General features: G+C 38.4%; 1 protein-coding gene across 1 annotated transcript in view; it reads left to right on the forward strand.

Moving 5' to 3' along the window:
- The window catches only part of HELZ (helicase with zinc finger), a 160032-nt gene that overhangs the window by 54191 nt on the left and 81750 nt on the right, over positions 1-24091 (forward strand). The window contains exons 12-14 of the mRNA XM_021678518.2: positions 7737-8004; positions 19942-20275; positions 21158-21288. Coding sequence (XP_021534193.1) covers positions 7737-8004; positions 19942-20275; positions 21158-21288 — 733 coding nt within the window. The remainder of the gene's footprint in view (positions 1-7736; positions 8005-19941; positions 20276-21157; positions 21289-24091) is intronic.

The raw sequence follows: 24091 nt of genomic DNA on the forward strand, positions 1-24091 counted from the left end.
GAAGAGGTCCCTGCTTTCAACATGTAAGCACCTTCAGAAAATGATAATTACTTTGTACGTTGTTACATGACTGCCTGTTCCTAAGTTTTATGCCAAGATCCAACAGGACAAGGAAAGGGCACATTTCCCTGCATTTCTTTGGCTCTTGGTTGGATTATAGGTGCTTTATTTTTTTTAATGAACACTAAGTATTTATTTAACAAGCACTTCATGTGAAACTTGCTGTTGTATTGAGTATAACCATATTGTGGAGGACGTTGCTCACTATGTACCACCGTGTCCCCTTTATGAGAACCTGGAACTTTTGTTCATGAGCAAAGGCTAGGGTTTTATTTTTTGGACACAGTGAACAAGTGGATCTAGTTCTGTCTCCTTCTTTATTTTAGCTGCTGGTAAAGTTAAAGCAACATTTGGGCCCAGACTGAAGAATTAGGCATTACTTTCTAGTATGTGTGCTAATATTACCCAGACTTATTTAAACCTCACTTAAATGTTAGTTTTTACTTACTTTGATTCCTTATACCCGTTTTTCTTCTGTTGTGTTCTGTTTTTTCATCTTCTCGGTACTCTTTGGAATCAGAATATGTTAATTCCTATAGCCAAATATATAGTTGATGAAATAAGAATATTTAATTTGTATTTGTTAGTATAGGAGTTCTTTGGCAATTTTTTTTCTGCAGAGAGCCAGATAGTCTTCTACTATTTTGCCTATTGCCAGGCAAATGGTGTCTGTTGCAACTACTCTGTTCTGCACTATGATGATAAAGCACCTATAGGCAATCTGTAAGCAAATGGGCATGACTGTGTTCCAATAAAACTTTATTTTCAAAAACAACAGCAGGCTGGAGTTAACCTTGCATGCTGTGGTTTGCCTACCCCTAGTAAGTTGCTTTTAGAGACTAGAACTGAAGAACTACTAGGAAGCACCATTTTTAAATCATCAAGAGAGACCAACACGCATTTCCCGCTTTCTAGTGTACTCTCATAGGATGTTCTTGGCTTACATGTGGGTTTTATTATAAAAGTTCACTTTTAGATGGGTGATTTGTAACTCATGATTCATTTTCCCATAGAAAGAAGTTTGTGTTGTCAAGAATCTGTATCTTGTTAATGAAAGTCTGTTTAGTTAATAATATAAAGTGTTAACATGTTTGTATTAAAAAGTAAGAGAAAATGATACTATTAAGACAGATGAGGGAAGGAGGTGATGATGAGGATTTCAGGGCACACTCATGGGCTTGAGAGATTAAGGGTACTTTGACTACTTTTGCCTCAGGTATATGGTAGTTTTCTAGTTGGAGAAAGAGCGAGCAGTAAACAGACTTCAGAGTCAGATAGAATTGGATTTGAATCTTGATTTTTCTCATTACCTGTGCGACCCTGGGCAGGGTACTTGACATTCTTGAACTTCATGTGGAAACCTCTGTAAAGTGGGGCTACAACTGTCTATCTTAGAGGATCATTGTGAGACCAAAAATAAGCCTTGTCTGGTCTCTGGCACAAGGTGGGCATTCAGTAAATGGTAGCTGTCGGGTTTGATCATGAGCCATGACTAGGATAATTCCTGGCTTACAAAGAGAATGAAGAAAGTAGGAAGAGAGAAGGAGAATTTTTTAGAAAAGGGAGGCCTGGGGTTAGGGTGCATGCAGAGGGGAGGGGCTGAGAAGCCTAAAGACCTGAGCCCTTAAAACCATGGCACCTGTGCATCTTGGCAAGAGAATGCCAAGAGAAGTTGGTGGAAGAGAAGTTGTTCAGGATGACCCATGTTTTGAGTGTGGTGACTGGAAGAAATAGTTTTATTTATTTGGTTTCTAATATATCGGTTTGAGAATATAATGAATTGGGGTGCCTGGGTGGCTCAGTTGGTTGAGTGTCTGCCTTCAGCTCGGGTCATGATCTTGGGGACCTGGGATCGAGTCCTGCATCGGGCTCCCTGCTCACCGGGGAGTCTGCTTCTGCCCCTCCTTTTGCCCCTCTCCGCACCTCCCTGCTTGTGCTCTCTGCTCTCTCGTGCTCTCTCTCTCTCAAATAAATAAAATATCAGAAAAAATATAATGAATTTTGTATTTCATTCAGATATGGTAGAAGGAATACAAAGATATCCTCCCATTTGGAACTAATACCATGCCTTACCCCCTTTTTGTGATACTTTATATCCTTTTTTTAATGACCACTTTGCAGTTTGTTATCTTTGCTTATTTTTCTTCAAAGTTTTACTTCTAAGTAGTTACGTTGTAGAAAATAATTGAAAACAGTTAAGCATTTTCTTGAACTAATTTGGAAACAATACAGTTTGCCATAGTGAAATTTGTTTTCCAGGGCCAGGAAAAATAATTATTACAAGAAGACAATTATATAGAATGTACAAAATGTATTTTCTGATAGGAGATTTTGAATATTATAAACAGAAAAACTTAAATTTCAGTTTAGGCAAGCTAGGTGACATTTGGCTGACTTTTTTGGGTCATTACTGACATTAGCTGACCTGTTGTGGTAATTTTTAGTTCTTTGGTGTTTTCCCTACTCTTTTTTTATTTTAGAAAGCGCAGTCTAGAGCACAAGCGTGAGTGGGGGGAGGGGCAGAGGGAGAGGGAGAGGGAGAATCTTAAGCAGACTCCCTGCTGAGCGTGGAGCCCCATGGGGGCTTGATCTCACAATGCTGAGACCAGGACCTGAGCCAAAATCCAAGAGTTGAATGCTTAACTGACTCAGCCACCCAGGTACCCCATTTTTAAAAATACTATTTCCATGATATCTATTTCTTTACTTTTATTTAATTTTTTTATTTTAAGTAGGTTCCACACCCACCGTGGGGCTTGAACTCACCATCCTGAGATTAAGAGTCACATGCTCTACTGACTGAGCCAGCCAGGCACCCCTATTTTCATGATATCTAAAGCATCCAAACCTTTTCTGTTTGTAGGCCATGAGTGAATTTTTTTTCTTCTAGTTGTAAATGGCAATTCTGCGAACTGTTCAGGAAATAGGTATAGCTTTAACTTTGCTTTTTTCAGTGCTTTCCCCTTGTTGGTGAGATTTAGGTTCAGCAAGAGACACTGTATGCACCAAAAAATTGTTTTGGATTAAAGATGTGACTCTCAAAAATGTGTGGCAAAAGACCACTTATAAAAGAAGGAAGTTAGTGAGTTGTCCCCTTGCTTAGAAAACAAACTGCATCATACACTTTATCCCACGACTTTGAGTAGTGGAAAATTTTTGCTTGGCAAAACTGATTTGGAATTCTGCTTTGAACATCTGGAAGTTACGTGTTGAAAATTAATCCTTATATTTAAATTTGAAAACTTGATAGTATACATTTCCCTACTTTGAATCTAGCAGTGTATGTTAACATTTACATTAAAATTTAGTACGACTCAAAAATTATCTCCAGATGCCAAAGTTGTTGGTAAATTAAGGGCAGGGTATATATAGATGTATCTATATCAATATCGATATAGATATTGATAGTATGAAAAGTCATAGAAAAATAGATTTTAAAAAATAGTATATTTGTCAGTAGAAGATAAATATTGTTGAGTAGAAGCATGTAAAAAGTAATGAGGTACTCCTATGCTGCTATTTTGCTGTTTTAACTTTTTATCGGTTTCTTTAAAAGATGGAAAATAGGGACAGACAATATAGGTAAGCCAAGCGATGCTACTCTTGTTTCTATGTAGCAGTTTTTGGGAAAGGAATGATATTGAAATGGATAGCTGAAATGATAGTTTGGGATTACTTTCAGATTTGTAATTTTATTGTTCCTTTGGGCAGTCCAGACTTGTAAAGGCACAACCAAAATGTTTCCTAAGGAAGAGTGTTTACCTGTGATTTTGGAATTGAGAATCACTTCATCTCCTTCTCTTTAACTCCTAGATAAGTAGAGCTGTTTTGAATATATTCAGTATTTGGCACACATTTATTTATTGCATGCTTCTTCTACGTCCACCCTTGCGCTAGACGCGTAGAGCATTGGATTTTTTTTTTCTCCTTACTTTTTCTTGTCTACTCTCTAGGTTCTGTTAAGGATAATTTTCAAGTCTGCTATATTATATTCTTCAAGATAAAGCAAACCGACCCTTTCGCTGCTTTGTTAGCATAGTAACTGTGTGGCTGAACAAGGAGGGCACTGCTGTTCTTGGTCAGCGGGACCAGGGAAGTTGGGAAGCATAGCTTGGGTCCGACTAGTCATTCCAACCTTGAATTCTGTTTGTGGCAGTAGCAGCTTTGCCCTTATGTTATCTTCAAAAAATTAGGTATATTCTAATTATCTTTAACTTTTTCTTGTGAATTTCTCTTAAAATATGTTTATAGCTTCTGCCTACCACATCTCAGGGTAGCAGATCCTACAGGTTTATAATTTCTGCCTGATTTGCTTTGAGACTTATTATTGTTAGAGTTGATTAAGAAGTCAGTGTTAAGCTCTTCCCTGTATGGTTTTAGGAGTATTGATCCTTAACCTATTCACTTTTCATCTTGGCAGAGTGTTTTTCATTTTAGCCTAATCTAGGTTGAAGAAGAGTACTTACTAAGGCTGAACTGGCTCAGCTCCCCGAGTAGCACACATGTGTGGTTTAGACGTTAGCAGTTGCTACCATGTGCTGCAGGTGCAGCTGGAATGAGGCCCGGTGATAGTCATGTTCCCCATGGGGAATGTCTTCTCCCTCCTCTATTTGAAAAGGGGCTCTTAAGGGGCGCCTGGGTGGCTCAGTCAGTTAAGCGTCCAGCTCTTGATTTTGGCTCAGATCATGATCTCAAGGTTGTGAGATCGAGCCCTGCATCAGGCTCTGTGCTCAGCGGGGAGTCTGCTTAAGATTCTCTCTCTCCCTCACCCCCTTCCCCTACTCTCTCTCTTTTCCTTTCCCTTTCCCTCTCTCTCTAAAATAAATAAATAAATCTTTAAGAAAAAAAATCTTTGAACAGGGACTCTTAAGACCTAACAACCCTGAAGGACTGGAAGTTAGGTGGATGTTTGAATAGGCTTAATAAGCTGCTTCTTATAAGTGAGAGGATTGGAGGCAGAAGCTTGTCTCAAGTTCAGATGAAGTAGGGAAAGAGAAGCAGCTTTGGCAAAATATGTCCTTAGTAGTCACTGGCCACAATTCATTTTTGATGTCTAAATTAATGACTGAGATTAGTAATTTGCAGACTTTCTGATGTTGGCACACATGGATGTTTTTTTTTTGAAGATTTTTTTTTTAATTTATTATTTATTTGACAGAGAGAGACACAGTGAGAGAGGGAACACAAGCAGGGGGAGTGGGAGAGGGAGAAGCAGGCTTCCCACGGAGCAGGGAGCCCGATGTGGGGCTCGATCCCAGGACCCTGGGATCATGACCTGAGCCGAAGGCAGACGCTTAACGACTGAGCCACCCAGGCGCCCCCACATGGATGTTTTTTAAGATTCTTTTTTCTGTTCCCCGAACTCTCCCCTCTCCTGTAGTATGTTTGTAGTCATTTAACAAAATAAAATTTAACATTGTTTGGGAATTGTTTTGAAATTGTTGTTTGTCTGCTGAAGACACTAATTTTAATAATTTCATAAAATCAGGGTGGGAATCATGGTACTGTCTAGATAAGATGAGAAAAACAAATAATGTTTCTCATGCCACTTTTCCCAGAAAGCCTGAGGACTTGTAGTCTAGAGTAGAATGACTGTATAATTTGCTTTGCATATTAAATAGGTGATAAAAAAATCTTTTTAAAAGGAAAGCTCTATTGTTTTAGGTTTCTTTCTTTCTTTCTTTCTTTTTTTTTTAATTTGACAGAGAGAGACACAGTGAGAGAGGGAACACAAGCAGGGGGAGTGGGAGAGGGAGAAGCAGGCTTCCTGCCGAGTAGGGAGCCCAATGCGGGGCTCGATCCCAGGACCCCGGGATCATGACCTGAGCCGAAGGCAGACGCTTAATGTCTGAGCCACCCAGGCGCCCCTCTTTTAGGTTTCTTATTATCCCAGTTACTTAAACATCAGTTAGAAATAATTAGTGACTTTTTAAAGAATGTGAACATAATATTGACCTAGGCATAGTCTGATTCAATATCTTATTTAAAATAAAATTATGAAATATAATTGCCCTATCTCCAAATAATAGACATCCTTTAAGACATATTATAGTGATTCTTTGATAGTATGTAGAGTTTAGTTTTTATTTTGAAAGAGCTGGTTATTTGGTTTGTCACTGTACTATTACTGTTTCTCTTGACTTTTGAATTAAAGAAAATACATTTTTATGTACATCCTTGTTATTTTGATAATGATTATCATTTGATTTTTAGTGATGGTATAATCTCTTTTAGGAATGTTGGCATTTGTGTAATTTAAATATTTTTTGTAGCTATGATTTAATGAATGAAAGGGCAGGGCCCAATCTTAGGATGATTTAGGGAGAAAATGTGGTTAGTTTACTTTATGAAACTTCTACTTTTGAAGCTATTGCAAAAACAGACCATCCTCGTCTCATCCAGAGTATTGTAAGAATGCAGGCCATCTTTATAGCTTGATGAGTATAGTTGTATTTATTTTACCCTTTGAGAAATAATAAAACTGGCATGTAGAAATACCTGTTCAAGGAGCAAAGGCAAGAAATTAGGTCCTTTACATTTGAATCTTTAATAAGATATTAGGGTAAACTGTTTCCTAGTGTTGAGAAATGTCTTTTGGGTGACTGTTATATGTTTGTAATTTATATAACATTTAAATGTAGGAAAATCTCTCACTAAGCAGTACTTGGCAATTATGCATTATTCTCTCATTGCAAAGGTAGTACAGGGTAACTTATTTTTGTATTTTGAAGAATAGCTGATCTCCATTTAAACTTCTTATTATATCTTCCCAAAATTTAACCTGACTTGTGTAACCGTCTTTTCAGTTATGTTGTATTAAAACTGGATCTCAGCCTAATGAGTCAGTCAAGCAACTTTTTTCCCCCCCTTTTGGTTAAGCTTCATATTTATAGGTATATGTATGCTCCACCCAAGAGAAAAGTAATGTGCACTGCAGATAGAGTGAGCCTACCCAGTGCTCAGAAATTATGTTACGATATATTTCACCCTGTGCTGATACTATGCTACATTTTTTTTTCCAGAGATGTCAGAACTTGAACAGTCATTCATTTTGACATTGTGCCCTACTTACAGTATAATTTAACTGAGGCTAAACTGGATTTTTCTGAAATGGCATTTGAATGGTACATCGTATCACATTTTAATGAGGAATTAGCAGTATTTTTACATGAGTATTTTCTAAAAGATTTTTGTTTGTCGTAAGTTGACTTTCAGAGAGTTTTGCTGCTTTCTGTGCTTTACTACAGAAGAGAAGACACAGTTTTCTGATCTCTTTCTATAACGGGCAGGTACTGGTAGTAGGAGGAGAAAAGTGATTATCACCTGATAGATTTTATCTTATGAGGAATTTATCCTACAGTTCAGATTTCTTTTGACTGCGAGTTAACTTTTAAATGTTAATCTGTATTTTCAGTATGTAAATAACTATTTTTGTTATGTTCTATCCTGATGAAAAAGGTGTTTTTTACATGGGCTCCTATTTACGTTATTTTGTTAAGCTAGACAAAAGATTTCTGATATGGGGAAGATTCTCTGTCAAATGGGTTTTTGTATTGTTTTATTTTTAAGAATTATTAGCTCTAGCATATAAAATGCTCCTACCAAAGTGTGTAATGTATTATTTGAGAATTTTAATGTTGTGTTCCTTTATAAATGTGTTTTTTGTTTCCATTTAGATCTTGAATACCTGATGCATGCAAAACAACAGCTAGTAACCACAGCTAAGCGTTGGGATTCTTCCTCTAAGACTATTATAGATTTTGAACCTAATGAAACTACTGATTTGGAGAAGAGCCTTCTTATCAGATACCAAATTCCTCTCTCTGCTGACCAGCTGTTTACCCAGTCCGTTTTAGACAAATCATTGACCAAGACCAACTATCAGTCACGGCTGCATGACCTTCTTTATATTGAGGAGATAGCCCAGTATAAAGAAGTTAGCAAGTAAGTTATTTTAGAAACACTTTGTTTAAAAACTCCCCTTTCGATGGTTATTTTTTATTTTTAAAATGGAGGTGTGCCTAGGTGAAGATAGGTAGTAAAGGTTGTTACTCAATAGCTGTTGTTCAGTGCTGTGTCCTGTTCGTCTCGGCCTCCCTAGTGCATAGTATATAGTTCATTTCCACAAGACTGCCACGTGCTAGGTGTGTAAATATGTGGTCCCCGTTGTACAGGAGGTTTCTCTCAATGGTAGTCAGAGTGAGTGCTCAATGAATATTTGTTGAATAAATGCACAAAAACTGAAAGAGACCACATATTTTGGAACGTAATTTTAAGAACGAAATGATTTGGGATGCCTGGGTGGCTCAGTCGGTTGGGCGTCTGCCTTTGGCTCAGGTAATAATCCCAAGGTCTTGGGATCAAGTCCTGCATTGGGCTCCTTGCTCAACTGGGAGTCTTGCTTTTCCTTCTCTCTCTCTGCCCCTCCCCATGCTTGTGTGCTCACTCTCTCACGCTCTCTATCAAACAAATAAAATATTTAAAAAAAAAAAAAAGAATGAAATGAATTAAATCTTCAGGAAAACTATTCGATAATAATAAAATACCTTTCTAGGGGCACCTGTGTGGTTCAGTCGTTGAGTGTCTGCCTTCAGCTCGGGTCATGATCCCAGAGTCCTGGGATCGAGTCCCACATTGGGCTCCCTGCTTGGTGGGAAGCCTGCTTCTCCCTCTCCCACTCCTAATGCTTGTGTTCCCTCTCTTGCTGTGTCTTTCTCTGTCAAATAAATAAATACAAATCTTAAAAAAAACACAAAACCTTTCTGGTCACTTATATATGCTTTAACATACTTTACATTTTATCCATATGCCACAGGTAAAGACCAAGAGTAAATACAAAAGCTTATTTGAGGGCTCCTGGTTGATTCAGTCAGTTAAGTGTCTGCCTTCGGCTCAGGTCATGATCCCGGGGTCCTGGGATCAAGCCCCACATCAGGCTCTCTGCTCAGCGGGGAGCCTGCTTCTCCCTCTCTATGGCTTGTGTTCTCTTGCTCACTCGCACTCTCTCTCTCAAATGAATACATAAATCTTAAAAACAAAACAAAACAATCACAAAAGCTTATTTGAGTCATTATAGGAAAAATAATCTTAGAAATGAAAATTTGGGGCACTGGGGTGGCTCAGTTGGTTAAGCGTCTGTCTCTTGATTTTGGCTCTGGTCATGGTCTCGGGGCTGTAAGATCAAGCTCTGCTTTGGGCTCCACATTCACTGTGGAGGCTGCTTGAGATGCTCTCCCTCTGCCCCCCACCTCTCTTGCACGTGTGCTCTCTCTCTCATAAATAAATAAAACAAAGATTAAAAAAAATGCAAGTTTGAGTGAAGGAAGATATTAATGAAATTGTTGTTATATTTGGTAGTAGCATTCCACTTTTTAGATAAAATGGGAACAAGCCTTAAATACTGAACCATAGGGGCACCTGGGTGGCTCAGTCGGTTAAGCGGCTGCCTTCGGCTCAGGTCATGATCCCAGGGTCCTGGGATCGAGCCCCGCGTTGGGCTCCTTCCTCAGCGGGGAGCCTGCTTCTCCCTCTCATTCTGCCTGCCGCTCTGCCTATTTGTGTTGTCTATCTTTGTCAAATAAATAAATAAAATCTTCAAAAAAAAAAAAATACCGAACCATAGTTATGAGACATAAATACATTTTTTATAAGTAGTTTTCCCTTTAGATATAGCCTAAACAACCTATTTTTTCCTAAGGTATCTTTATTGATACCTTATCATTAATATTAGTAGATACTGAACACTCATTAAGGGATATATTCAGAAAAAGAAAAGTAAAAACTTAAACATACTTTGTGTTACTTTATTTATAGATTAAATATGATGTAGCTTTTGGAACATATCTAATTTCAAATTAAATGCTTGCAAGATTTACAAAGTTAGATAGAATATATTTTTCATTACTCTTTTAAGACTTCAAGTTATGGCCATTGATGGTCTCTTAGAAGACTTTCATTAACTGTGTCCATATACAGTTCTAATGAAATAGTCACTAAATAACAAGGACAAGGAACCCTCTCGGCTCCCCTCCCTCCTTGGGAGCTTTGTACTTTCATTTTGCTATTGCTCAATAAACCTTGATTAAAAAAAAATAACAAGGACAGTGGCTTATATAATGTATATTCACATATTAATATGCATATATGTTATTTACATGGTCATAGGTTCCTTTTCTTAGTAAAGAAAACATTGATAAAAAATCATAAATATTGGGATGAAATAGAGTTTAAAAGCTTACCAGAATCTTAAGAGACTATTTTGGAGTACCATAATAGAAATTCAGAAGAAATTATGTATTAACTCGTATTTGTTTAAATGTAACAAATACTGTTTGTTCCGGTTTAAAAATCCTTCCATATACATTACCTCAGAACTTATAACTAAAGATCAATAAGCTTATGGATTATTACGTTAAAAATAATTTTTAAAAAATGGAAATTTGAGGTGTCTGGGTGGCTTAGTGGGTTAAGCATTGGACTCTTGATTTCAGCTCAGGTCGTGATCTCAAAGGTTGTGAGATTGAGCCCCGTGTTGGGCTGTGTGCTGGGCATGGAGTCTGCTGGAGAGTCTCTCTTTTTCTCTCCCTCTGCCCCCTCCCACTTGCTCTTGGGCTCTCTCCCTCTCTTAAGAAAAAAAAAAAAAAAAAAGGAAATTTGAATAGATAAAAGAAAACCCTACAATATTGCAGAGGTCAGATACTGATCAAGAAACTAAGTGGATGAAAGTTCACTCTAAGAGCACCTTGCAAGGGCTTCTTAAAGCCCATATAAGGGGCACCTAGGTGGCTCAGTCGGTTGAGCATTGACTCTTGGTTTTGGCGTGGGTCGTGGTCTCAGGGTCGTTGGGTAGAGCCCTGCATCGGGCTCTGTGCTGAGTGGAGACTGCTTGAGTTCTCTCTCTCTCTCTCTGCCCCTCCCCCTGCTCGCTCTCTCAAATAAATAAAAAAATCTTAAAAAAAAAGCCCATTTAAGAGGGGCTTGAAAATACCTGCAACATGAAATGAACATGGGTGGCAGACTAAGTTGGTATATTTCTGGAGGAGAGTTATTTGGCAGTTTGTATTACAGGTCTTTAGAAGGTTTGAACCTTTTGGTGTAGTAATTCTACTTACGAGGAATCTTCCTGAAGAAAGAATCAGAGGTGAAGTTAACGATGCCTGTAAACAAATGTCTTTCAAAGAGTAGTGAAGGAGAACTTAAGTAAATTATGATCTAGCCATATAATCCAGTGTTCTAGAACTACAGTTGTTCCCCCTTATCCGTGGTTTCACTTTCCGTGGTTTCAATTACCTGCCATCAACTGTGGTCCAGAAGCAAAAGATCCTTCTTGAGATCTATCATCAGAAGGTCAGTGATGGTTTGATGCTCCGTCACTATGCTTACGTCGTTGACCTCACTTCATCTCATCACCCACGCATTTTATCATCTCACATCATCACAAGAAAAAGTGTGAGTACAGTAAGATATTTTGAGAGACACCCCACATTCACATAGCTTTTTTTTTTTACAGTATATTGTTATAATTATTTTATTATTGTTGTTAATCTCTTACACCTAATGTATAAAACTTTATCATCGGTATGTATAGTTAGGAAAAAACATAGTATAAGTAGGATTTGGCACTATCCATGGTGCAGTCGCTGGGGGTCCTTGGATCATATCCTATGCAGATAAGGGGGAACTTCTGTATTGAAATTATGTTCTTGAAGAATTTTCAAAACAGTGAAGATGCTGATGGTACAATATAAAGGGGAGAATATGCTAGTTATGAAAGCATCCACTACAATTCTAATTTTGTATGTGTGTATGTACATGCATATACATGGATATATTTGCATATAAAATATTGGGAAGAGTTAAAGCATTATGTGTTCTGGTTGGTGAAATTATGACTAATTTTTATGTTTTTTTTGTTTATTAAAGATTTTATTTATTTGTCAGAGAGAGTGCGTGTGGGTGCGCGCGCCAGCACAAGGGGTGGGTAGAGGGGCAGAAGGAGAGGGAGAAGCAGGCTCCCTGCTGAGTAGGGAGCCCAATGCGGGACCTGATCCCAGGACCCTGGGATCAAGATCTGACCTGAAGGCAGACGCTTAACTGACTGAACCATCCAGGCATCCCTGATTTTTATGTCCCAATGTGGTTTTCTCTATTTTTGAAATGTTGTAAAATGACTACATATTACTATTGTAATAAGAAAAAGCAAACAAAGAAATAGAAAGGAAGTTAGAATATTATCAGTTGTAGCACTTGATGACCCAGGTGTAAAATTGCCCTTAGAGATAGAAGAAAGATTGTAGTAAGACAGTGTATAGTAGGAATATCTGAGCTTTCTCTTTTTTTAAATCTTTAAAATAGTTAATGACTCAAAGAGGGATATTTACAAATGGAATATAAGACTGTAGGATCACTTTTTATATGTTATTTATGCCAAGTACACAAGAGTTTGAAGGATCTTAAAGACAGAAATGAGAATTTATTGTTACATGTCTAATGTGGCAAGTAGATAGTTACTGTGTCAGAGAATTCTGAAAATTTTCAGTGATTCTCTCACCCAAAGGTAACCCCCGGGATGTAAAGGGTGGTAAATTACACTTCTGAATTTGACAGGCTTTTGTAAAATTTTGGGAAGTATAGGATAGAGTTTGTGCACATACCAAGAAACAAATCCTCCTAGTTATTAGATGGAGTTCTCAGAGGGTGTCTGTTAGCAGATGGACAAGGGACAAATAACAGACATGAACTGAAGGATTTTGAAAAATTTTTGACAAAGTTTTATATACTACTTAAAAAAATTGTATTTTCTGTTTTTTCCTCCTTTCCCCTTTAAATTAATAGTTGTCTATATTTTAATGTTGCCTTGAATTTAATTCAACATTTGACTGTTAGTTCTTTAAGCACAAATACCGTGAAAGATATATTTAAAAACTGGATTTGAGGGGGCTCTGTATGCAGCTACTAAACTATGCTGTAGTGTAGGTATCCACAAACTTTCTGTAAAGGTCCAGCAAGTAAATATTAAAGGCTTTGTGGGCTTGATACAGTCTTTGTTGCATAGCTTTTTTGTTTTATCTTGTTTTATTTTTTGTTTTTGTAAAAACCATTCTTAGTTAAGGGCTATACAAAACAGGCTGAAGGTTGGAGTTGGTCCTTGGGCCATGCTCTAGTGTGACATGCTCTAGTGTGACTGATTGGATCAACACCAGTCAGTCATCAAAGCAAACCCAAGTCACCATTAGAATGGTGAAGAATGTTTTGCTGTGGATTGAGACTCAATTTAAAGCCAGAAGACAATGGTTGGGTAAACAGAGTTGTCCCTCTAAATGACCTGGATGTGTATTGACAGTGATAATGTATTCTGTATGCACTGGAATGTGCCTCTTTGAGACGTAGTCAGACTTACCCATGATTAATAGAATATTTCCTAAGATCAAGAGAATGTATCAGTCATTTGTGAACTTTGACAATTTTTTTTTTTAAAAGATTTTATTTATTTATTTGACAGAGAGAGCGCGAGCATGAGCTGGGGTGGGGATAGAGGGGCAGAGGGAGAGGGAAAACAGGCTCCCCGCTGAGCAGAGAGCCCAACTTGGGGCTTGATCCCAGGACCCTGGGATCATGACCTGAGCCAAAGGCAGACGCTTAACTGACTGAGCCACCCAGGCGCCCCAGAACTTTGACAATTGAAGGAGATTATTGCTAATCATTAAAGTAATATCAAGGTTCTTACATCTTAATTGTAAGGTTTGGATTATATTTTTATATGGTCACCTTTTAGCATTCCTTCCGTTAAAATGGGATTGAATGAAGCCTCTCAAGATTAGACAAAATATATTTTGGCTTGAGTTTGGATGTAGTAATCAAGTTTATCTTTTTATTTTTTTACTTTAAAGAAAAGGGATGATTTTTCAAAGCGGTCCAGAAATTAAGATTTCTTTTTATGTTAAATTTTAGTGTGAGATGTGTGGGGGTGGTAAGGATAATACTGCATTTCATTTAACTTTTAGAAAATGCTTCTGGGGCGCCTGGGTGGCTCAGTTGGTTAAGCGACAGCCTTCGGCTCAGGTCATGATCCTGGAGTCCCTGGATCGAGTCCCGCATCGGGCTCCCTGCTCGGCAGGGAGTCTGCTTCTCCCTCTGACCCTCCCCCCTCTCATGTACTCGCTCTCTCTCATTCTCTCTCTCTCAAATAAATAAATAAAATCTTAAAAAAAAAAAAAAGAAAATGCTTCTGAGTTCTTTCAGGATTTAAAAAAAAAGAAGTATTTCTCTTGTCTTCAGCTACATGTTGATATGCATTCAATTATGATTCTGCTTTGAAGTGAAATCTATTTGATTCTTACATGCACATTTTCAAAAGAAATTGACTTTGGCTGAAGCTCTTGTGTCCATTGAACTGTGTAGTGGCAGGTGTACTCAGTACTCAGGTCGTCGTGGCTTCTCAGTGCTGACAGCTGACATGCCAGGCCTGGCGTGTGGATGCACATTTCATCATTAAGATGCGTGAGGCGAGGCCTCTGTTGGGTATGCCTCAGTTCGGTTCCTCTGCCTCAGTAAACCCAGGTATTGGCTTATTACCTTGGTTGATTTCTTTTTTTTTTTTTAAAGATTTTATTTATTTATTTATTTGACAGAGAGAGAGATAGGAGAGCAGGAACACAAGCAGGGGGAGTGGGAGAGGGAGAAGCAGGCTTCCTGCAGAGCAGGGAGCCCGATGTGGGACTCGATCCCAGGACCCTGGGATCATGACCTGAGCCGAAGGCAGACGCTTGACGACTGAGCCACCCAGGTGCCCACCTTGGTTGATTTCTGTTATCATTCATTTAGTCGGAAATTGTAGGAAGTGAAATTCTCTGTATAGCTTTGAAATTCTTTTAAAGTTACACTCAAGAGATATAACTATTGCTAAGATTGATAGAGCCATATTTCTTTCAGCTAAGTATGATATTAAATTGGTCAGAATTTGCTTGGCTGCTATTCTGCTGTTTCCCAAAAGGTTAGGAATTATGTAAGCTTTAAGGCTGATTTCCGAATGTGGCAAGCAATAATAGAAAGATGGTTTTTCTTTTTATTAGGAGATATCTTTGTTAATTGTAGGATAAATTTTTTATCCTAGGTATCTCTGAGTTATTAAATCTTAAAAATATATATGTTGTTTTAAATACTTAAGAAATCTTACTAATGTAATTTAGTTTTGGGCTGTTAATCTTTTAGAAAATTAAAATTTACTAGCTGTAACTTATACCAGAAAGTCTATTATGTCTGTATCTTGAACATGTGATGTATCTTCTGGGGGAAAGCCGTATTTCTTAGTACTTTTATTTTCTAGTGCCTCTACCTCAAAAGTTTTGTTATAAGGTACAACTAAATGTCATAAGAGGATTCTCTTAATGCTTGAAGACTGAGGTGAATTTTTCATGCTTTCTAAATTATGATCAGGTGTTTTTTGGGATAGCAGATTCTAAAATAGATGTAATAGTAAAATTTTAATATATTACCTTAGTTGAGAAAATATTATACAATTTCTAGAATTTGTTAGGGAATAGTATAAAGTAGTTGAAATGGAAATATGTTGCCTGGAAAAAATCAGATTACCATGAAAATGTAAAATTAATTCAATGCACAAAATTTATTGAGTGTTCAAGGTGTTAGGTTCAAGAGTAGCCACTGCTGATTCTAAGGCAAACACTATATTTCTTTCTTCCTCAAAAGTTTGTAATCCATGAAACGAATATAACACTGTATGTTAACTAACTGGAATTAAAATAAAAACTTAGAAAAATGTTTGTTATCCAGTAAGGGAGACAGACCTATATATATAGGGTTATAATACAGTGTAATTAACACTGCAATGGAGGAATGCACAAGGGCCCCACGGGAGAGCATCTACCCCACATTAGTGGGGAGAAGGAGGATAGTCAAGGAGGGAATCAAGTCGGCTTTTGGGAATAAGATGGTGTTTAAGCTGAATTTTTTCTTTTTTTTAAGATTTTATTTATTTATCTGACAGAGCAACAAAGCGAGAGAGGGAACACAAGCAGTGGGAGTGGGAGAGGGAGAAGCAGGCTTCCTGCCGAGTAGGGAGCCCGATGCGGGGCTCGATCCCAGGACTCTGGGATCATGACTTGAGCCAAAGGCAGACCCTTAACAACTGAGCCACCCAGGCACCCCTGAATTTTTTTTTTAAGATTTTATTTACTTTATTTTTTATTTTTATTTTTTTAAAGATTTTATTTATTTATTTGATAGAGAGAGACACAGCGAGAGAGGGAACACAAGCAGGGGGAGTGGGAGAGGGAGAAGCAGGGAGCCCGATGCGGGGCTCGATCCCAGGACTCTGGGATCATGACCTGAGCTGAAGGCAGACGCTTAATGACTGAGCCACCCAGGCGCCCCAAGATTTTATTTACTTTAGAGAGAGAGTGTAAGAGAGCACGTATGTGTGCGCAGGTTGGGGGATGGGCAGTGGGAAAGAATCTCAAGCAGACTCCCTACTGAGCAGAGAGCCGGATGTGGGGCTTGATCCCAGGACTCTGGGATCATGACTCACTAAGTTGGAGGCAGACCCTTAACCAACTGAGCCCCCCAGGGGCCCCCAGAGACCATTTCTGAATGAAGAATGCACTGTAAGAAATTTCTTTTCTGTCAGAAAACTTTTTTTTTTTTTAAATTTTATTTATTTATTTGAGACAGAGAGAATGAGAGAGAGAGCACATGAGAGGGGGGAGGGTCAGAGGCAGAAGCAGGCTCCCTGCTGAGCAGGGAGCCCGATGTGGGACTCGATCCAGGGACTCCAGGATCATGACCTGAGCCGAAGGCAGTCGCTTAACCCACTGAGCCACCCAGGCACCCCTGTCAGAAAACTTTTAATGACCCTAAATCTCATGTATGTGGAGTAAAGTAAAAATTTAACTGTATTTGAAAAAGCATGACTATGCCATGGGCTCCTGTTCTTTTTTTTTTTTTTTAAAGATTTTATTTATTTGACAGAGACACAGCGAGAGAGGCAACACAAGCAGGGGGAGTGGGAGGGGGAGAAGCAGGCTTCCCGCTGAGCAGGGAGCCCGATGCGGGGCTCGATCCCAGGACCCTGGGATCGTGACCTGAGCCGAAGGCAGACGCTTAACGACTGAGCCACCCAGGCGCCCCGCTCCTGTTCTTTTTTAAAGCATATATTTTATTACAAAAAAGAAAAAGCAGGTGAACATAGATTATATGTAAACTGGGCAGTGTAGTATACTTTTATTTTCATTTTAAGACTGATTTTTATGTGAATCTTAGTGCATGTTCCAGTCTTTAAAGAGTCAAATGTAACTAGATAACATATAAACTGTATTTCTTCTTTTTTTTTAAGATATTATTTATTTATTTGACAGAGAGAGACACAGCGAGAGACGGAACACAAGCAGGGGGAGTGGGAGAGGGAGAAGCAGGCTTCCCGTGGAGCAGGGAGCCTGATGTGGGGCTCGATCCCAGGACCCTGGGACCATGACTGGAGCCGAAGGCAGACGCTTAATGACTGAGCCACCCAGGCGCCCCCAAACTGTATTTCTTTAAATTATCATCCTACTTTTCTATTTTGGATCTAGTGAAATATGCACAGAGAATGAGAAAAATATAACGTGATTTTTAATAATTCCACACACATGGCAAATACTGCTGGAATTCATTTAATCCTCATTTGAGCCAGATCATTAAATATTAACTTTAGTATGTATTTATACATGTTTTTGGAGTTTAAGTGTTCTATTTTTAGGTTACAAGGTTCCTAATGGAACTTGTAAACTGTTATTATTTATTACATGCGTAAGTAGCTATTCAGATATGTTATATTCCTTAAAGATTTCTGTAACAATATTTCTCTATCCTTATACTTCTCTAACTTTATTTTTTTATTTTTACTTTTCTTTTTTTATTTTTTTAAAGATTTTATTTGTTTATTTATTTGACGGAGAGAGACACAGTGAGAGCAGGAACACAAGCGGGGGGAGTGGGAGAGGGAGAAGCAGGCTTCCCGCGGAGCAAGGAGCCCGATGCGGGGCTCGATCCCAGGACCCTGGGATCATGACCTGAGCCGAAGGCAGACGCTTAACGACTGAGCCACCCAGGCGCCCCTATTTTTTACTTTTCTAACTTTAAAGTATATAAATGGACATTCAACATTTTATTTTTTTATTTTTTAAAGATTTTATTTATTTGACAGAGAGACAGCGAGCGAGGGAACACAAGCAGGGGGAGTGGGAGAGGGAGAAGCAGGCTTCCCGCCGAGCAGGAAGCCCGATGTGGGGCTCGATCCCAGGACCCTGGGATCAGGGCCTGAGCTGAAGGCAGACGCTTAACGACTGAGCCACCCAGGCGCCCACATTGAACATTTTAATTTTTTTTTTTTTAAGATTTTATTCATTCATTTGAGAGAGAGAGGGAGAGAGAATGAGGGTGGGGGGAGAGGCACAGGGAGATGGAGAAGCAGACTCCCTGCTGAGCAGGGAGCCTGATGCAGGACTCTATCCCAGGACCCTGAGATCATGGCCTGAACCGAAGGCAGACGCTTAACCAACTGAGCTACCTAGCACCCCTTAATACGGTGTTTTAATTAGATTTGTTTTCCTAATATTGTAAACAGATGTTTCCATTAAGGAATTTTACAGTATTTAAAAAAAGTTTTGTTTTCTTTTTTCCTTAAGAATTTATAAGATATTCTTAGCATCATATATACAAAAAGAAGATTTGAAAAGAAAACAGTTCAGTAGTCCCGTTAAAAAGTAGCCTTTTCCACAAATGGATATTTAGATTTTAAAAGAACTTAATTGTTTTCATTCACATAATTTTAAATCTTATGAAGAAAAAGTAGAAAATGTTCCCTTTCCTCTTTTACTGCTTTGTCTTCTCTCTCACAGCACTGTTTCAGAATGGCAAAGGAGAGGGCTGTTCGTTAGTTTAAATCTTTCTTCCACGTCCTATTTCTTGCCCGTGTGGATCTTGATTCTCCTTACTTGTTCGACACACACATTCTCTCTCACACTCATGGGCACACACAGGCGTGAGTGCAAGTGAGTGCACCAGCCATTGACTGACAAGCTAGCGCTTAACTTCTCTTTCCGTAATTCCTGAATGGGATCTGTCTCAGTGTAGTCATGAACAAAAGTTTATTCTGGATGTTATTCGTTAACAGCATTGAAGGAAAAATTTCACAGTTTGAATCTTTTGGTAAGATGTACTTGGAAAGCCTCAGTTTAATGAAGGTCCGTTGTAGTTTCAACACTGCATTTCCTTCTGGCTTTAGGGGATTGTAAAGTTTTAATGGTCCCAGGGTGTGTTCAAGCAGACTTCTGTATTAATTAACCTGTAATAATATTTCATTTTATTAAAATATCATACTTAGCTTTATTTTAAATGTTCAGGTTTTATTTTTTATTATTATTATTTAAAGATTTTTATTTATTTGAGAGAGAGAGCGAGGGAGAGAGCACAAGCTGGGGGGAGAGGGGGAGGGAGAAGCAGACTCCTCACTGAGCAGGGAGCCCCACTCAGGGCTCGACCCTAGGACCCTGGGATCATGACCCAGGCCGAAGGCAGCTGCTTTAACAGACTGAGTCACCCAGGCGCCCCTTAAATGTTCAGGTTTTAAAAATGTTTGTTTTCTTCAACTCAACTAACTATATGCCTTTATGTAACTTGGGTGAGAGTTTATTGACTTAAAAAAAGTTTTGTTTTTTCCAGCTTGGATTAATGGCAGAAAGGTAATATATGGTTTGTAGCTCGATGGAGTGGAATTGATGAAGTTTTAATTTTCTGTATGTTTAAATTAGATTTATTTTGTTTTGCCCTTCTAGTTTTTTGTTTTTGATGTAAAACATTCAGACTCATTTTCTACTTTTGATTTAGGTTCAACCTTAAAGTGCAGTTGCAGATTCTGGCAAGTTTCATGCTCACTGGAGTTTCTGGAGGTGCAAAGTATGCTCAGAATGGACAACTTTTTGGTCGCTTTAAGCTTACTGAAACGCTTTCTGAAGATACTTTGGCTGGACGGCTGGTGATGACCAAAGTCAATGCTGTTTATTTATTACCAGTCCCTAAAGAGAAGTTAGTACAGACCCAGGGAACCAAAGAGAAGGTTTATGAAGCTACTATTGAAGAAAAAACAAAAGAATATATATTTTTAAGGATATCCAGGGAATGCTGTGAAGAACTTAATCTTCGGCCTGATTATGACACACAGGTGTGTTTTGAAGTGAGGCAACTCAATTATGGTTGTCTATATATCTTTGTCAGCTGATACAGTTCTGGTTTGGTTTTCTAGCTTCTGCTCTAATCAGAAGTGCCGTTGATTTTGAAGTGTTATAGAGGTGGGTGGAGAATTAGACCCCTGGTAACTCTCAGAGAAACCCAATTCGATAATTAAGTAACATCTACAATGTTCCAGTCTTATATGAGGCCAAACTTTCTGATTAGAATTTTAAATCAGCAATAGAAGAACAGATTAAAGGAAACTAAGCCACATCCAGAGACAGTTCTTATCTCCGGTTGTATCTGCTTGTGTTCTCCTCTCTTTATGGTTTCTTAGGTGAACTGTGTGTTCACTCTGCCATATTTAACTGGAAAGCCAGTCTTCTTTAAAATTTTATTTATTTTTCCTTTTAGACATAAAATTTGGTGATTATTATTTATTCATAGTAAATTGATAACAGTGTCCTAGGCCTGGTTTTTATCACTCAAGAGATGATATTTCACAGATGTTCTGTTGATTTTATCAAGTATATTATTCATAGGAATATGGTGGAACCAGATAACCTTGATTTAGATATTAAGTGATTCACAAGTACTTCATTTTCTTTAGATGTCAAATGAGGTTAATAATGATACATATATCATTGGTACTAGTAAATGAGGTAATTTATGTAAAGTGCATATTACAATGCCTGACAGTAAGTAAACAAAGCAAATATTAGCCATAATAATTCTTATTAAAATAGCACTGCACTTAAAAGAATCTCTAAACTTGGCTTCCCAAAAGGTTATCTCCACAAAAATTTTTAGCAAGCTGTAAGCATTGATGTTTGCATTCATGCATTTAAAAAAAAAATTTTATTTTGTGTTTCAGGTTGAACTTCAGTTTCAATTAAATCGATTACCCCTCTGTGAAATGCATTATGCGCTAGACAGGATCAAGGACAATGGGGTTTTGTTTCCAGACACCACTATGACTCCAACCATACCTTGGAGTCCCAACAGGTACAGAAAAGGAGATGTCTCACTAAAGGAAGTTATGTTAATGTGAAATTGAATAATGCTATTAATATAGTTTTTTAAGCAGATTTGCCATACTCTCCAGGAGCCATGTGTTAGTGGAGAAAGGAGAGTGAAAGAGCCCTTAAAAGGAAACATTTGAGGTTCATCATGTACTTTCTTTACTTGTCCTCAGAGTCTAAATGAGTTCTATTGCTTTTCTCAACAGCCTTAATTTGATAGAATGCCAAGCGATTCAGGAATATTTCTGAGTATAAGTTGAGTGGGAAAATTAGGACCTTTTAATGTGGTTCAAACAGTTCATTTAAAATGATTTTTGAATATAGAAGACATTTTTTATAATTTCGGAAAATGGAAAAAGAATCATAGAAGATAGTATTTCAGAAACTGCTCTCAGGTTAATGGTTGTATAAATATTTTCCTGCTTAAATTCACTTTGGTACATATTCGTGTCTTTATAAAGATACTTCTGATTTGTTTCCATACTAACTGTGAAGGCTGTATGACTGCATCTTTCTTGTCGTCCTTTTCCCAGAGTTTTTATCTTCTTGGCCCCTGCTGCTGCCCTGCTCATTGCACCTTTTCTTTCCTTCTTTTTTAATCTCAGTGGCTCTACACAATAGAAGGTTATTTATTTATCACTCGTGTCAATCCAGTCATGGTCGGGTGGCCCTACTCCACCACTGATGGAGGCCCTGGTATCTTCAGTAAGTGGTTTTCACGGTTTCACCCTGTGTGTTGACATCCAGCTGGCAGGCAGGGGAAGAATGAGCACAAGGGATCACGTAGGAAAGTTTTATGGGCCAGGCCTAGAAGTGGCAAATTCTCTTCCCCTCACATTCCATTTCTTTCGGTTCTAAAAACAGAACAAAGCACAAGATGCCTTAAACAGAAAACCCAAATCATTTCTCCTTAATTTCGCTTACCCTTACTTTTTCCCATTCTTCTTTTTATTACCAAAATTCTCAAGCAGGAGTAGTTTATGTATTTCTGCTGTTCTTTATACTCATCCTGTGATCGCCGTTTTCCACTTCCTCACTCTCCTGAAAGTAATCAGTGATCTACTAATTGTAAAACTCCAGTCTTCTCAGTTCCCATTTGATTCACCTTCTCTGCACCCTTTCCCCTCCTTCCGTTCTTACAGCCAGTGTGTAATTTAGAGCTGGACTATGTAAGGAGCCTTCTAGTCGGTCTTCTGTCCTGCAGTGTGTATCTCTGTTCTCTCGTCCATCCCACATATTTCTTCCACAGTTAGTTTGCTAAAATAATCATTTCGTTTCAGTGGTTACAAATCTCTGATGGCGTCTCCTTGATATGCGGATAGTCTGAGCAGCTGAACACCAACCTCTTGTTACATAGTTCCATTGACAGGGCTTCCAACAGTAGCTTCAGATTTATTTTTTTCTACTTGACACCCCCCCTTTCCCTCTAAATCCCCATGCACTAGCCATACTGAATTACCTTGAAGTTTCTTTAGTTGGCCGTACACTTAATTTCTTACAAATTTTTTAAAAATTGTAAAATTTACATAACACAAAACTGACCTCTAAACTATTTTTTTTTAAAGATTTTATTTATTTATTTGAGAGAGAGAGAGAGAGCATGAGAGAGGGGAGATCAGAGGGAGAAGCAGACTCCCTGCTGAGCAGGCAGCTCGATATGGGGACTCGATCCTGGGACTCCAGGATCATGACCTGAGTCGAAGGCAGTCACTTAACCAACTAAGCCACCCAGGCGCCCTAAACTATTTTTAACTATATAGTTCAGTAGTGTTTTTACATTGTCAGGCAGTCAGTCTCCAGAACATTCTCGTCTTGCAAAACTGAGACTTTCTACCCATTAAACTCAGAGTTTCCTCCTCCACCATTTTTATCTGTAAATGATTTTCTCTCCCTGAAATAATCTTTGCTCAGTATTGATCTGTTGATCCCCTGTCCTTTAAGATTCAGTCCAGTTCAAGTGCTCTCCTTCAAGGAGAGAAACCTGACCCTACCATTTTCATTATTCCAACAAAAATTTCTTGAGTACCTGCTGTGTGCTAGATTCAGTTAGTTTTGTGCTTTCAAACACAATTTCTCTCAAATTAATTTTTGTCACTTGCGTACATTTCTCCTGGTTTTTTTTTTTTTGATTTTTTAAAAGATTTTATTTATTTATTTGACAGAGAGATAGAGAGAAAGCACAAGTAGACAGAGTGGCAGGCAGAGGGAGAGGGAGAAGAAGGCTCCCCGCTGAGCGGGGAGCCGGACCCAGGGCTCGATCCCAGGACCCTGGGACCATGACCTGAGCCGAAGGCAGCCGCTCAACCCGGCTGTGCCACCCAGGCGCCCCTCCTGTTTTCATTGTACTCTGAGGTCTTTGAAGGAAGAGACTGTGTTTCATTTATCAGTAAATCCTCAACAGGGCCTTACACATTATTAATGTATGACATATTTAACTTACTAAGAGTTTCAAGTTTAAAGAAGGAAATTACGGTTTCAAATGTGAGGGCATACCAGTAAACTTCTAGGCATGTATTTGATATGTTTACTTCTGAAAATTATGTTGTCTATAACTGTATATTCAAGCACCACTGACTGCAAGTGTGAACTGCAAAAGTAACTAAGAAAGTGTCAGCATCAGAAAACTTCTGAGCAGGAAGAGATTCCATACACTGTAATTTAAATAGTAACCAAAAGGTGTCTGAGTGGAGGAATATACTGAGAAACCATTAGCCATATAAAATCTTTTCTGGGATAAGGTAGAATATAGATAGATAAATGAAGTTGAGAAATTATTCTCGAGCATG

Source organism: Neomonachus schauinslandi, chromosome 15 (genome assembly GCF_002201575.2).
Source record: "Neomonachus schauinslandi chromosome 15, ASM220157v2, whole genome shotgun sequence".
Classification (NCBI taxonomy): Eukaryota; Metazoa; Chordata; class Mammalia; order Carnivora; family Phocidae; genus Neomonachus; species Neomonachus schauinslandi.